At 42.3% G+C, this 13,775-nt stretch overlaps 2 protein-coding genes across 2 annotated transcripts; one reads left to right on the forward strand and one right to left on the reverse strand.

The window, feature by feature from the left end:
- The first annotated feature begins 673 nt into the window (after positions 1-673).
- Positions 674-11,083, forward strand: LOC104820987. Its single transcript, XM_010551684.1, has 17 exons — positions 674-1,022; positions 1,314-1,432; positions 1,787-1,832; positions 2,024-2,096; positions 2,179-2,236; positions 2,360-2,455; positions 2,646-2,763; positions 2,831-3,097; positions 3,618-3,719; positions 3,901-4,258; positions 4,349-4,462; positions 4,707-5,338; positions 5,463-5,659; positions 5,956-6,178; positions 6,376-6,495; positions 6,803-7,579; positions 7,867-11,083. The coding sequence occupies exons 1-17, from the start codon at positions 927-929 to the stop codon at positions 10,924-10,926; spliced, it is 6,456 nt and encodes a 2,151-aa protein (XP_010549986.1). The 5' UTR covers positions 674-926; the 3' UTR covers positions 10,927-11,083.
- A 70-nt stretch (positions 11,084-11,153) lies between these two features.
- On the reverse strand, positions 11,154-13,524 carry LOC104820988 (UDP-arabinopyranose mutase 2-like). The gene is made up of 4 exons (XM_010551685.2): positions 13,183-13,524; positions 12,056-12,306; positions 11,793-11,961; positions 11,154-11,708 (listed from the first exon to the last, which is right to left on the reverse strand). Exons 1-4 carry the CDS (start codon positions 13,522-13,524, stop codon positions 11,379-11,381), a joined length of 1,092 nt encoding a protein of 363 aa, XP_010549987.1. The 3' UTR covers positions 11,154-11,378.
- Positions 13,525-13,775: the final 251 nt, after the last annotated feature.

A 13,775-nucleotide genomic window follows, 5' to 3' on the forward strand; every position in this document is an offset into this window, starting at 1 on the left:
TAACCCAAAAAAAAAAAAAGATTTAGGTTAGAGCTTATAGGCCTATGATAGCTTTTAGAGGGGCGATTTCGGCCAATTGAGGAGAGAATTTGGTAACATGGATTGGGTTGTTATATATATATATATATATATAAGATGAATAAAATAACATTAGAACTTAGAAGTATAAATTTTAATGAGGATGAAAGGAAAATTTCGTAATTTCGTCTGTTTTTTATGTGTTTATTTTATTTGTGATTGGGTTCCACTAAATGTTGTCTGGATTGGTCAAAGAAATAAAATAAAAATGAAAAAGGTCTTAAAATTGTTAAATTTTCAAATAATGGAGCTCCATAAATTCCTCAAAGATGTGTCCAAACATCAAGCCCTTTTGCTTACACATCACAACAAAAACAGATACGCTGTCTGTTTGGTGTGCGGAGACTCCTCACCTAATGATAAAAAAAAAAAAAATCTCATTATATTTAAGTGAAATTGGGCTAGAAAAAGCCCACATATAGATGCCATTTCTTATTTGGGCCGAGCCCATTAAAACCACTAAAATACTGAGCCCGGTCCAGTCAAATCTGACATTGTTTGTTCCGGTCTGACTGAATTTTAAAATTTTAATAATGTAATTTTTGTTTGCTTATTTTTATCGGTAATTATTTTCTTTTTTCTTTTTTATCTCGTAAATTGATTAGAAAACAGAGAGCAGAGGTTTCAGAGAGGAAGAGCTGAGATTTTCCGGGAGATTCTAGCTGGATCCACCCGTACCCTGGAATGATATTCCCAATTTTCGATGTTCGTACACACTTGGGCTGATTACCTCCGGCAAAACTCATGAGATTGAAAATCGGGTCGTGTTCGTGGCGCTCATGATCTGTTGAATTGCTTTCGAAGAAGTGACAATTTCGAGAAGTGGGGATCCATTCCCGGCCAACGTGATGAAGGCCGGGAGCGCGGCAAAATTGATAGTGGAGGCGCTGCTGCAGCGGTTCCTGCCTCTTGCGAGGCGTCGAATCGAGACAGCTCAGGCTCAGGTCTCAGTCATTGCCCTTTCTCTTACCCATTTCGGATCCTTTTGTTGTTCATTTTCGCAGTTATGCAGTGTTCCTGGTCTTGGGATTTGTGTTGTGTCCTGCGGATTTGAGATTTTGGTGAATGGTAGTTGTACTCTTGGGTGGAGGATTGGAGTGATTCTCCTGTAGCAATGCTTCTATTCCACAGCAAGTTTTAGACTTTTAAGTATAACCTTTTCTGGGTATTTTCTCATATTTGCTGTACCGTTGTCTTTTGCGGTGATATGGTTCTTCTGGATGCACTGTTTGTAGGATGGACAATACCTTCGGCCATCAGACCCGGCGTATGAGCAGGTGTTGGATTCCTTGGCTATGATTGCTCGTCACACCCCTGTTCCGCTTCTGGAAGCTCTGCTTAGATGGAGGGAAAGGTGGGTAAAGTTTGAGTCTTAGCTATTCCCACTCCAAACAATGCGTGCTTTGCAAATGCCGTTACGTTTTAGGACATTACTCATTAGTCTCAATCAGTGCGCTAGAGAGGAAGGCAGTGCTTTTGTTGAGCGGCGCATTAGATGGTTTCTTTTCTAGTTGTTTTTGTTTGAATATTGGATTCCAGGTGTTCTAGCATTGATTTTGGATTCTTTAGTGCATAATCATGATTTCTGGTGTATATATCGCTTGTTGTTCTCGTAGGTACTCATCTCTAGATTTTATTCTTTAATAAATTACTAACGTCAACCATTATTTATGTCGTGTTGGTTTGTCTTGTGACTCCTACCTTGCAGTGAATCTCCCAAAGGTGCAAATGATGCATCAACTTTCCAGAGGAAGGTATTTACATACGCTTCATGTAATTAACTTCTTGGGTTTTAAAAACTCCATCTGCCTAGAGAGCTAGACCCAAACATGCGGACTGCTGTTGTCTAGCTTATCTGTTCAAATAATAATTCTGTCTCCTAGGTCACTTAATTTTTGTAATTGTTTTTATTTTCTCATACGTGGCTTTACCAAACTGGAAACAGTTGGCTGTGGAATGTATTTTTTGTTCAGCCTGCATTCGTTTCGTGGAGTGTTGTCCACAGGAGGGGCTTACCGGTTTGTTTATCTCTTTACTTGGTTGCTTTACAAAGGGATGGTTAGACTGTATTGCTAAAGGAACATTTTGGTTGAATTGCAGAGAAGCTATGGTCTGGACTTGAGAATTTTGTTTTTGATTGGCTTATTAATGCTGACAGGTAATGCTTTCAGAATCAAGAGCAACTGGAATTTATGCATTTAGCTAATATTTTTTCAGTATTTTTTTATTCGAGCACCTCCATTTTCAAGTGGTAAATATTTGAATTGCCTCCTCATCACAGGGTTGTTAGCCAAGTGGAATATCCCTCACTGGTCGATTTGCGGGGTCTCCTTCTTGACTTGGTTGCTCAACTCCTGGGTGCATTATCCCGTATCAGGTATTCCATTTTGTAAAGTTGGTTGAAGTGGATTCTTCAAACATACTGAAACTATATGTGAATCAAAAGTAGATCTCTCCTTCACTAGTGCTTTTAAAGTCGCATGGAAAAATTGTAGAATTAAGAACTGTGTCCCGAGCTGTGATGTAGGTCCGCCAATTTATTTATTACTTTGATTTTCTGCTAATAGGTTCAGCTCTGTCACTGAGCGCTTTTTCATGGAACTCAATACTCGTCGGATTGACACAAGTGTTGCAAGGAGTGAAACTCTCAGTATCATTAATGGGATGCGATACCTGAAGCTTGGGGTATGTCTCGTACATTTTAGTGAGTGCAGGATTCAGGAAAAGAACATGACAGTGAGTTTAATTCCAGGTCAAGACCGAGGGTGGGCTTAACGCTTCTGCCTCATTTGTGGCAAAAGCAAACCCCCTAAACCGTGCTCCGCATAAGCGGAAAAGTGAGCTTCATCATGCGGTGTGCAATATGCTTTCTAACATCCTGGCACCACTTGCCGATGGTGGTAAAAGCCAGTGGCCTCCTTCAGTTTCAGAACCTGCACTGACACTGTGGTATGAGGCTGTTGGGCGCATTAGAGTTCAGCTAGTGCATTGGATGGAGAAACAGAGCAAACACATTGGTGTACGTAGATTCCTTTATTGAGGGCCCATTCGTTTTAGAGTTTTTATCCTTCATCAGCACCAATCTGCTATTGGCAAAATTTCCTTGATTTTCATCTTTCCTGAATATACTTCTGACTAGCTTAATCTTTTCCCTCTTTTTCTTTTTTGTTTTTCTTCCAGTTTAGGTGTACCGATCTGTTTATCAGCTTTCTTCCCTACTTTTTAATGATTGAGTTCTGTGCTTCAGTTTTGGCTTGGAAATTTCATTTTAAGCAGTATGATTGCTTACACTCTTTCTGAGTGACCCATTAGAGGTTTTGCTTGTCTAGAAGTTCCATACTTCTTACAGATCTTGCATTCACATTTTCTATCCAATATCGTTGTCTTGATTTCATTCTTTTAATAAGTTATCTGTTTTAAATGCTTCGCAATTTCACCTCTGAATAACTTTCTTTTCAGTGGATTTAATTTGTTGTAATGTTCTTAAGTCAGCTTTTGTTGTGATTTTGTTTCCTGACACAAAATTATTGGTTGATTAGGTTGGCTATCCACTTGTGACTCTTCTTCTCTGTCTCGGTGATCCACTGATATTTCATCATAATCTAAGCTCTCACATGGAGCACTTATACAAGCTTTTAAGAGTAAGTTCATTTACATCCAGAATGTAACATAGTAATAATGCAAGTAGAGCCAATTGTCATGCTCTCTTACCCAGCATGTTCAGTTATTAATTATACTGTAAGAGCTTCTTTTTCATTTATATTCTTTTAATTATGTTGTACTTGGTTTCACTTGTTATTACACTTTCTACTATATCTGCAGGACAAGAACCATCGTTTCATGGCACTTGATTGTCTCCACCGGGTGTTAAGGTTTTATTTAAGCGTGCATGCTGCTAGCCAGCCACCAAATCGTATATGGGACTACTTGGATAGTGTAACATCACAATTGCTAACAGTTCTGAGGAAAGGAATGCTTACTCAGGATGTCCAACAGGATAAACTTGTTGATTTCTGTGTGACCATAGCTGAGCATAACCTCGACTTTGCCATGAATCACATGATACTAGAGTTGTTGAAGCAAGACAGTCCGAGTGAAGCAAAGATAATTGGTCTCCGAGCTTTGCTTGCCATTGTCATGTCACCTTCAAGCCAGTATGTTGGCTTGGAAATTTTCAAGGGTAACCTATATATCCTGTTGGAATACATTAAACGTTATATACCGCTTTCTCACAACAAAACTCATCTTTTCCTAATGTTCTTCTAAACAGGTCATGGAATTGGTCATTATATACCCAAGGTGAAAGCAGCAATTGAGTCAATTTTAAAGTCCTGTCACAGGACCTATAGCCAAGCTCTTCTAACATCTTCCAGGACTACAATAGGTAAATTGAGTATTCAATAAGCTTCATCTGAAATGTTTGGTTCTAAGGTGTCAAAAATTTAAGTTAAGAAAACATTACATATTGTTTGTTGTCTTTATGTGGGTATTGATCTGTACTCTCGAAGAATCTTTTAACTTTTCTTGTCCCGGAATATGCAATTGTTGTTTGTTATGTTTTAAGCTTTTATCTAGTTATGACTTTTCTCCAGTAAATATTTATTGCTGACTTTGAAAGGCTTATACAGATGCCGTGAATAAGGAAAAGTCTCAAGGATCTCTCTTCCGGTCGGTCCTGAAATGCATACCATATCTTATAGAAGAAGTTGGCCGCAGTGATAAGATCACTGAAATAATACCTCAGCATGGTATTAGCATTGATCCAGGAGTTCGAGAGGAAGCAGTGCAGGTACTGAACCGAGTTGTTAGATGCCTTCCTCATCGGCGTTTTGCAGTTATGAAGGGGATGGCGAACTTCATCCTGAAGCTTCCTGATGAATTCCCTCTTCTGATTCAAACATCACTAGGGCGCCTGTTGGAACTCATGCGTTTTTGGAGGGCTTGTTTGATAGATGATAGACAGGAGGCTGATGCTGAAGAGGGGAAGAAAACAGGGCAAGGAACTGATAGGTTAAAAAAATTATCTTTCCAACAACCAGCAGATGCCATTGAGTTTCGTGCTGCAGATATCGATGCTGTTGGCCTGATTTTTCTTAGTTCAGTTGATAGTCAGATTCGGCACACTGCATTAGAATTATTGCGATGTGTACGTGCCTTGAGAAATGATATACAGGACATCATGATTCAAGAACACCCAGATCATGTTATGAAATATGAAGCTGAACCAATATATATAATTGACGTCTTAGAAGAACATGGGGTTAGTACCATCTCTGTGTAACTGATTGTACCTGATGCTGTATATTTTCAGCCTCTAAGCTTGTTATGGATATAAATTTTTCTGCATATCCTAAAGTTTTTTTTTCTTCCTTTCTTTATACTAGGATGATATTGTTCAAGGTTGCTACTGGGATTCTGGCCGTCCTTTTGATTTAAGACGAGAATCTGATGCCGTTCCTCCTGACGTGACTCTTCAATCCATAATCTTTGAGAGCCCTGATAAGAACAGGTGGGCCCGGTGTCTTAGTGAGCTTGTCAAGTATGCTGCTGAACTCTGTCCACGTTCTGTTCAAGACGCAAAGTAAGTATATTTCTTAGTTACATGGGTTTTTTTTCTACGTATTTGCTCGAGTAGTCGAGTCTTTGTTGTTATGTTTTATTTCTCTTTCGATAGACCATCAACGCTGTTAAAGTACATGGGAAAGCATTCAAGTTATGTAAAATTTCATGAGGACTATGAAAGATAGTCTATTGTTCACCAGGCCCAGAAAAATGCACTCCTACTTTTAACTATTTGTTCTATGTTAATGAATTTCCTCTTTTGCTAGTTCTAGTTAACATGAACAAAAAAAGTAAAGTTCTCCTTTCCTTACCCAGGTCTGAAATAATGCAACGTCTTGTCCATATCACACCGGCTGAATTAGGTGGAAAGGCTAACCAGTCACAAGATATGGACAACAAACTGGATCAATGGCTTCTGTATGCAATGTTTGTATGTTCTTGTCCACCAGATGGTAAAGATGCTGGTAGTATAGCGGCGACCAGGGATATGTACCACCTCATTTTCCCTTATCTTAGATTTGGGTCAGAAGCACACAATGTAAGTTTTTACCTGTTATTTTGTTGGCCTTGTTGCACCAACTTCTAAGTATGTTTTGTTGATCAAGTTCAATGTGTTTGATAATATCATACGATTCTCTTGTTTTCTCTTGATTAGGTTTTAACTTGTTCAAATAACATTTTCCTAGATAATTATTTGAAGCTCTTCTTCTTACCTGATGTTTCTACCTTATGTAGTACGCTGCAACAATGGCCCTTGGGCATTCGCATTTGGAAGCATGTGAAATCATGTTTAGCGAGCTTGCATCTTTCATGGATGAGGTTTCATCAGAAACAGAGGCAAAGCCAAAGTGGAAGGTATTCACTTGAAGCAAATTGCAGAAAACTTTAATTGTTTGTTATTATGCATATCCTGGAAATCTTGTATCATGCATAAGTGATCTATGCTTCACAACTAACTGGGTCAACAAATTTATGCGGGGGCTTCTTATCACTTAAAAGGGCTAGAGAGAAACACTTTCTCGTATCTGAAAATAGTTGCTAGTTAAAAGGAAATGTCTGAACAAATAGGGCTAATTTCATCCTTTCGCTTTTATTTTTTGCTTTGAAAAGAAGTTATTGGAACTTGATATTGAATATTTATTGCTGGTGATATGAATTGCAGATCCAGAAAGGAGGTCGCAGAGAGGAACTCCGAGTCCACTTTGCTAATATATACCGTACCGTGGCTGAGAATGTCTGGCCCGGAATGCTTGCTCGTAAGCCAGTGTTCCGCCTCCACTATCTGAGGTTCATTGAAGATACAACAAAACAGATCTCGATGGCCCCACCTGAAAACTTTCAGGACATGCAACCTCTGCGCTATTCACTTGCATCTGTTTTAAGGTTCCTGGCCCCTGAATTCATCGAATCAAAGTCAGAGAAATTTGATGTCAGAACTAGGAAACGTCTATTTGATCTGCTTCTTTCCTGGTCTGACGATACGGGCAGTACTTGGGGACAGGATGGCGTGAGTGACTATCGGAGAGAAGTCGAAAGATACAAGACTTCGCAGCACAACCGGTCAAAAGATTCTATAGATAAAATCTCATTTGACAAGGAATTGAATGAACAGATTGAGGCCATTCAGTGGGCCTCGTTGAATGCAATGGCTTCCCTTCTATATGGACCATGTTTTGATGACAATGCAAGAAAAATGAGCGGCCGTGTGATATCTTGGATAAATAGTTTGTTTATAGAGCCTGCTCCCAGGGTTCCTTTTGGTTACTCTCCTGCTGATCCAAGAACCCCATCTTACTCCAAGTATGCAGGAGAAGGTGGACGAGGAGCAACTGGCCGTGATAGGCATAGAGGTGGCCATCAACGTGTTGCTTTGGCTAAGTTGGCTTTAAAGAATCTTCTACTTACGAACTTGGATCTCTTTCCTGCTTGCATTGATCAGGTGAGGATCCTCTCTGATTACTCACACGGAACAATTATTAAAACACCCACCATAAGTTTTGCACCTCAGATAATGTTGGTATTTGCTCATAGATGTTTGTTCATGCATGGCTCCTGGTAGGCATAGAAGGTTGGTATAGACATTACTGGACTGCATGTAGACAATAGAAACTCGAGAAATTTCTTCAACTATAGATGTTGTCTTTGTTTCTATCATTCATGTGGCTGCATCTTTTTCAAAATCGTCTTCTTTTAACCACATGACCTAATTATGTCTGTTTTTCCCAGTGTTACTACTCCGATGCGGCTATAGCTGATGGTTACTTCAGTGTGTTGGCTGAGGTTTACATGCGGCATGAAATTCCAAAATGTGAAATCCAGAGGCTACTGAGTCTTATTCTCTACAAGGTTGTGGATCCATCTAGGCAAATCCGTGATGATGCCCTTCAAATGCTCGAGACGCTTTCTGTGCGTGAATGGGCAGAGGATGGAATGGAAAATTCAGGAAGCTATAGAGCAGCTGTTGTAGGTAACTTGCCTGATTCCTACCAACAATTCCAGTACAAGCTCTCCTGCAAACTCGCCAAGGATCATCCTGAGCTAAGTCAGCTTCTTTGCGAAGAAATCATGCAGAGGCAGCTTGATGCTGTTGATATAATTGCTCAGCATCAGGTCTTGACCTGTATGGCTCCATGGATCGAGAATCTTAATTTCTGGAAACTCAAGGATTCGGGTTGGAGTGAGAGATTACTAAAAAGTCTTTACTATGTTACTTGGAGACATGGGGATCAGTTCCCGGATGAAATCGAGAAGCTTTGGAGCACAATTGCAAGCAAGCCAAGAAACATCAGCCCTGTATTGGATTTTCTAATCACAAAAGGTATTGAGGACTCTGATTCAAATGCATCTGCCGAAATCACTGGTGCATTTGCTACATATTTCTCAGTTGCTAAACGTGTGAGTTTGTATCTTGCTCGGATATGTCCTCAACGAACTATCGATCACCTGGTTTACCAATTATCCCAGCGGATGTTGGAAGACAGTATCGAACCAATTGGCTTTGGTGCCTCCAGGGGCGATTCCAATGGAAATTATGTGCTGGAATTCTCTCAGGGACATGCTGTAGCACCACAAGTTGCTTCTGCTGCAGATACACAGCCACACATGTCGCCACTGCTTGTTCGAGGTTCCCTCGATGGCCCCCTTAGGAATGCAAGTGGGAGCCTAAGTTGGAGAACAGCAGGTGTGACTGGGCGAAGTGCTTCTGGGCCCTTAAGTCCGATGCCTCCTGAGTTGAACATCGTTCCTGTAGCTGCAGGTCGTTCTGGTCAGCTCTTGCCTGCACTGGTAAATGCATCAGGACCGTTAATGGGAGTTAGGAGTTCTACAGGAAGTTTGAGGAGTCGTCATGTATCACGAGATAGTGGAGATTACCTCATCGATACACCGAATTCTGGTGAAGAAGTTTTGCATTCCGGGGTTGGAATTCACGGTGTTAATGCGAAAGAACTCCAGTCAGCTTTGCAAGGGCATCAACAACACTCCCTCACTCACGCAGATATAGCTTTGATTCTGCTCGCCGAAATCGCATATGAGAATGATGAAGATTTCCGGGAGCATCTGCCTTTGCTTTTTCATGTCACCTTTGTTTCAATGGATAGTTCTGAAGACATCGTGCTCGAACATTGCCAACACTTGCTTGTGAATCTACTGTACTCGCTTGCTGGTCGACATTTGGAACTGTACGAGGTGGAAAACAGTGACAGAGAGAACAAACAACAGGTTGTCAGTTTGATCAAGTACGTGCAATCAAAACGTGGGAGCATGATGTGGGAGAATGAAGATTCGACTGTTGTGAGAACAGATCTTCCAAGTGCAGGGCTTCTGTCCGCGCTTGTTCAGAGTATGGTCGATGCTATATTCTTCCAGGGAGATCTTCGAGAAACTTGGGGAACTGAGGCCCTCAAATGGGCAATGGAGTGCACTTCGAGACATCTAGCCTGCCGGTCTCACCAGATATACCGTGCATTACGACCATGTGTTACTAGTGATGCTTGTGTCTTACTTCTACGCTGTCTCCATCGATGTCTTAGCAATCCAATACCTCCGGTTTTGGGTTTCATCATGGAAATCTTGCTGACGTTACAGGTCATGGTAGAGAACATGGAGCCAGAGAAGGTCATACTCTACCCACAACTTTTCTGGGGCTGTGTTGCCATGATGCACACAGACTTTGTCCATGTCTACTGCCAGGTTCTGGAGCTGTTCTCCCGTATTATCGATCGTCTCTCATTCCGTGACAAGACAACTGAAAATGTACTCTTGTCAAGTATGCCTCGGGGTGAAGCCAACAACACGAGGAATGATCTGGGTGACTTCCAGAGGACGGAATCTAGAGGGTTCGAGATGCCACCCTCTAGCGGAACACTGCCCAAGTTTGAAGGTATACAGCCTCTGGTGCTTAAAGGACTGATGTCAACTGTTAGCCATGATGTCTCCATCGAGGTCTTATCGAGGATCACAGTGCCTTCCTGTGACTCCATTTTCGGTGATGCTGAAACGAGGCTCCTAATGCACATCACAGGTCTACTTCCATGGCTTTGCCTGCAGCTCAGCCACGACCAAGTCCCGGGACCCGCTTCACCACTTCAGCAACAGTACCAAAAAGCATGTTCTGTCGGGTCCAACATCGCTGCCTGGTGCCGGGCAAAATCACTCGATGAATTGGCTACAGTTTTTGTTGCTTATTCCAGGGGAGAGATCAAAAGAGTTGATAATCTCCTATCTTGTGTATCTCCTCTGCTGTGCAACAAATGGTTCCCTAAACATTCAGCTCTAGCTTTTGGGCACTTATTAAGGTTGCTAGAGAAAGGACCGGTGGAGTACCAAAGAGTGATATTGCTAATGCTTAAGGCATTGCTTCAGCACACTCCCATGGATGCTTCTCAGAGCCCACAACACATGTACACGATAGTGTCACAGCTGGTGGAAAGCACTCTGTGTTGGGAAGCACTGAGCGTTCTAGAAGCCCTTCTTCAGAGCTGCAGCCCATTGCCTTGCGGGACCCATCCTCAAGATTCAGCCATCGTTTCAGAAAACGGGACTGAGGAGAAAACGCTCGTGCCTCAAGCGTCATTCAAGGCGAGAAGCGGGCCGCTTCAGTACGCCATGATGGCTCCACCACAGCAAGGTGGCGGCCTGGCAACGGAGATGGGGATGATGGTACCGAGAGAGGTGGCTCTGCAGAACACGCGGGTAATCCTCGGACGTGTGCTCGAAAATTGTGCATTGGGGAGAAGGGACTACAAACGGCTGGTCCCATTCGTGACGACGATTGGGAACATGTGAGCAAAAAATTTGGAGCAACTTTCGTGTTTAGATGCATGCATCTCTGTATTGAAGGATTCGTATGTAGATCCAAGCGAGAATCAAAGCCGGTATTTTCTCTTTGGAAGATGAGAACCTTTTACGTTCACTTAATGTTAAATATTTGATTCGGACCAAATGATCAAAAAGTCAAAATGCGTTCAGCTGTTCCGAACCAGAACCAGGAACACGTCCATGGCATCGGTTCCTCGTACTGTATCAGGCATGCATATATTATTGAAGCAAAAATGCTCTAAGGAAGTTTAACGATAAATAGTACAACAATCGCTGTGTAAATAGACGCAAATGAAGAAAACGAACAAATGTCAGCAAGTACAGAAACAGCTACGCAAAATAGTAATAAAACTTCCATACGACTGATATGATAGATATTTTTTTTGAGCTAAATAACCAAAACTGTGGTGGTTGGCTGCTCAAGCTTTGCCGTTAGATGCTGAATTAGCCGCTGGGTTAAGCTCGTCCCAAGCTTCGATCCAAGTGACCATGGCCTCTGACAGCTTGTCGAAGTAGGGGTCTATGGTGCTTAGCTTCTCCTTCACCAACTTGGAGAGCTCGATGTAGCATTGCTGAACGGTGGTGCACTCTTTCGGAAGCTTCACGTTCTGGAAGAAAGGGATGATCTCTTCCTGCCAGAAAATGCCCTTGTATTCCTTCTTCAGGTTCACAAAGGGATTGCTTGCCTTGCTGTGGTAGATGTAGGGCAGGCCCGTCTTCACTCCCAAGCCTAGGTGGTCACATATGACCTATGGATCCACCCATTGTAAGGATATGGAGATTAAGAACAGATATATTTGAAAAAGAAGTATAGAATGAAGGAAGATATGTACCTTGACACACCACCCAGCCCACATATCGTCGTAGCGTCCAATAGGCTGGCCATCACCCATGAGACCAAAGTACATGGCTGGACCGATCAGCTCACGGTCGAAACACAAGTTCATACCGCACATCGGGAAGAGGGTTCCCTTGGGGATGGTCAAGACAGCATCCACATACCTAACCGTGTGATGAACACATTAGCAAAACATGCTGACAACTCTCAGAAAAGACAATTAACATGCGCAAAGATTGGTGAAGAACCGGTTATTACCTGGTGTTCCTCTCCATAGGCTTCACGAGTTGGGTCGGGGCATCATAATCAGGGATGTTGAGCCAGAGACCATGGGAAACAGCAGTAGGAACGCCCTCACGGAGACTGAAAGGGTATCCACGGACGAAATCAGCACCCTCACGGTAAGCATCGTACAGGGTGTTGAAGAAAAAGGGAGATGATGGAGAGAGGATGTTCTTGATGTGTTGCTCCAGTGCATTAATTGCTTTGCCAGATGGGTCCTGGGCAACCTATACACGAAAGAAAATACAGATAAGAAAAAACACCAGAAGTTCCAGTGATCAATATCCAGAAGATCTCAAATGCCCCAAACTGGTTAAGGAAAATACATAATACATATCTTAGGTTCTAACTACCACAATGCAGATATCGTTCATGGAGACACAGCAAATGATTGATAAATGGCTTAATTTATGGAAGCAGCACCAACAGCTTGCAGATCATCTACCATGGTACTTAATCTATAATCATTCTCAGGTTGAACCCTTGTGATACAAGAAAACATCCACCGTTGTATGCTAAAGCTCTTCCTAGGGCAGGCTAGCCCCACAGGCAACAAAGAAAAACAAAAGTTAAAGAATTTTATTTCCATAATGATAAACAAATCTGTTGGACAATGACATGCGAGCACATTGTGAAGTTAACTACCATGACACGGACATCAGCTCTTAACCAGTGTCCTCAATCAAAATGCTATACGCTCTGAGAATCTAGAGGGTCCAGATTTAGAGAGCATGATCAGTTACAAAGTAAATTCCTTATCAATTGATAAGGCATTCTGAGAATTCCACCCAATCTGTGTACAGATCAAGACGCATTGACGATAAGAAAGATTAGATCTAACTCAAAACAATGTGTCCCAACTTGACCTAGCTTAGTGGAATTGAATTTCATCACCAAACTTCAAGATCTGTCAAATTCATAGATCCGGCCAGTTGACCTCGCATAAAAGCTATCATTTTTCAAAAACAAAGATCCAATCAGACAATAAGACAGAACCCAAAAACAGATCTAGGACTTGAATTAACAAAGGTCACGAGCCCAGATGCAGATCAAGCAGGGAAACAAAAAACCCAGAAAAGAAAAATCAAAATTCAGAAACTTACGAAGCAATCGTCGTCAATGGTGAAGATGTACTTCTTCTTGGACACCATGTAACCGAAGCATCGACAAGCGGAGTCCTTGAACGAAATGCAATTGGCTTTGGGACCCAGGATCCGGTTGATATCGTTCCTGTTGTAGAGCTCGTAATCGAACCCTTCGGGAACATTGATCTTCTTCGACGGATCTCCGTCCTGGACAATGATCAGATGGTAGGGCTGGAAAAAGGGCCTCCACATCTCGAGGAAATCGAGGTTTCGGATCGTGGGGATGACGATATCGAGCTGATCCTTCAGCGCCGGTGTCGGGTTCACCGGGATTCCAACGGTGTTCGCCGGCTGAACCATGTTTGACGGTGGTAGTGAGAGAGAGATCTAAGACTCGGTTTCAGCGTTTCACGTTTTCGTCACGCGTTTTGGGGGGGTCTCAGAGTTTGAAAGTAAGATGAACGAGAGAGACCGAGCGAGGGTGACCCATATATACAAGAGAAGCACGTGCGATGGGGGAGGAGGTCACGTGCGAGTGATGACACGTGTCGGATGATGAGTGGTTTAACTGGACAAAGGGTCTTTTGTTCAAGGGAGGAGATGAAGACTTG

The sequence above is a fragment of the Tarenaya hassleriana genome, unplaced genomic scaffold (assembly GCF_000463585.1).
Source record: "Tarenaya hassleriana unplaced genomic scaffold, ASM46358v1 Cleome32, whole genome shotgun sequence".
Lineage (NCBI taxonomy): Eukaryota > Viridiplantae > Streptophyta > Magnoliopsida > Brassicales > Cleomaceae > Tarenaya > Tarenaya hassleriana.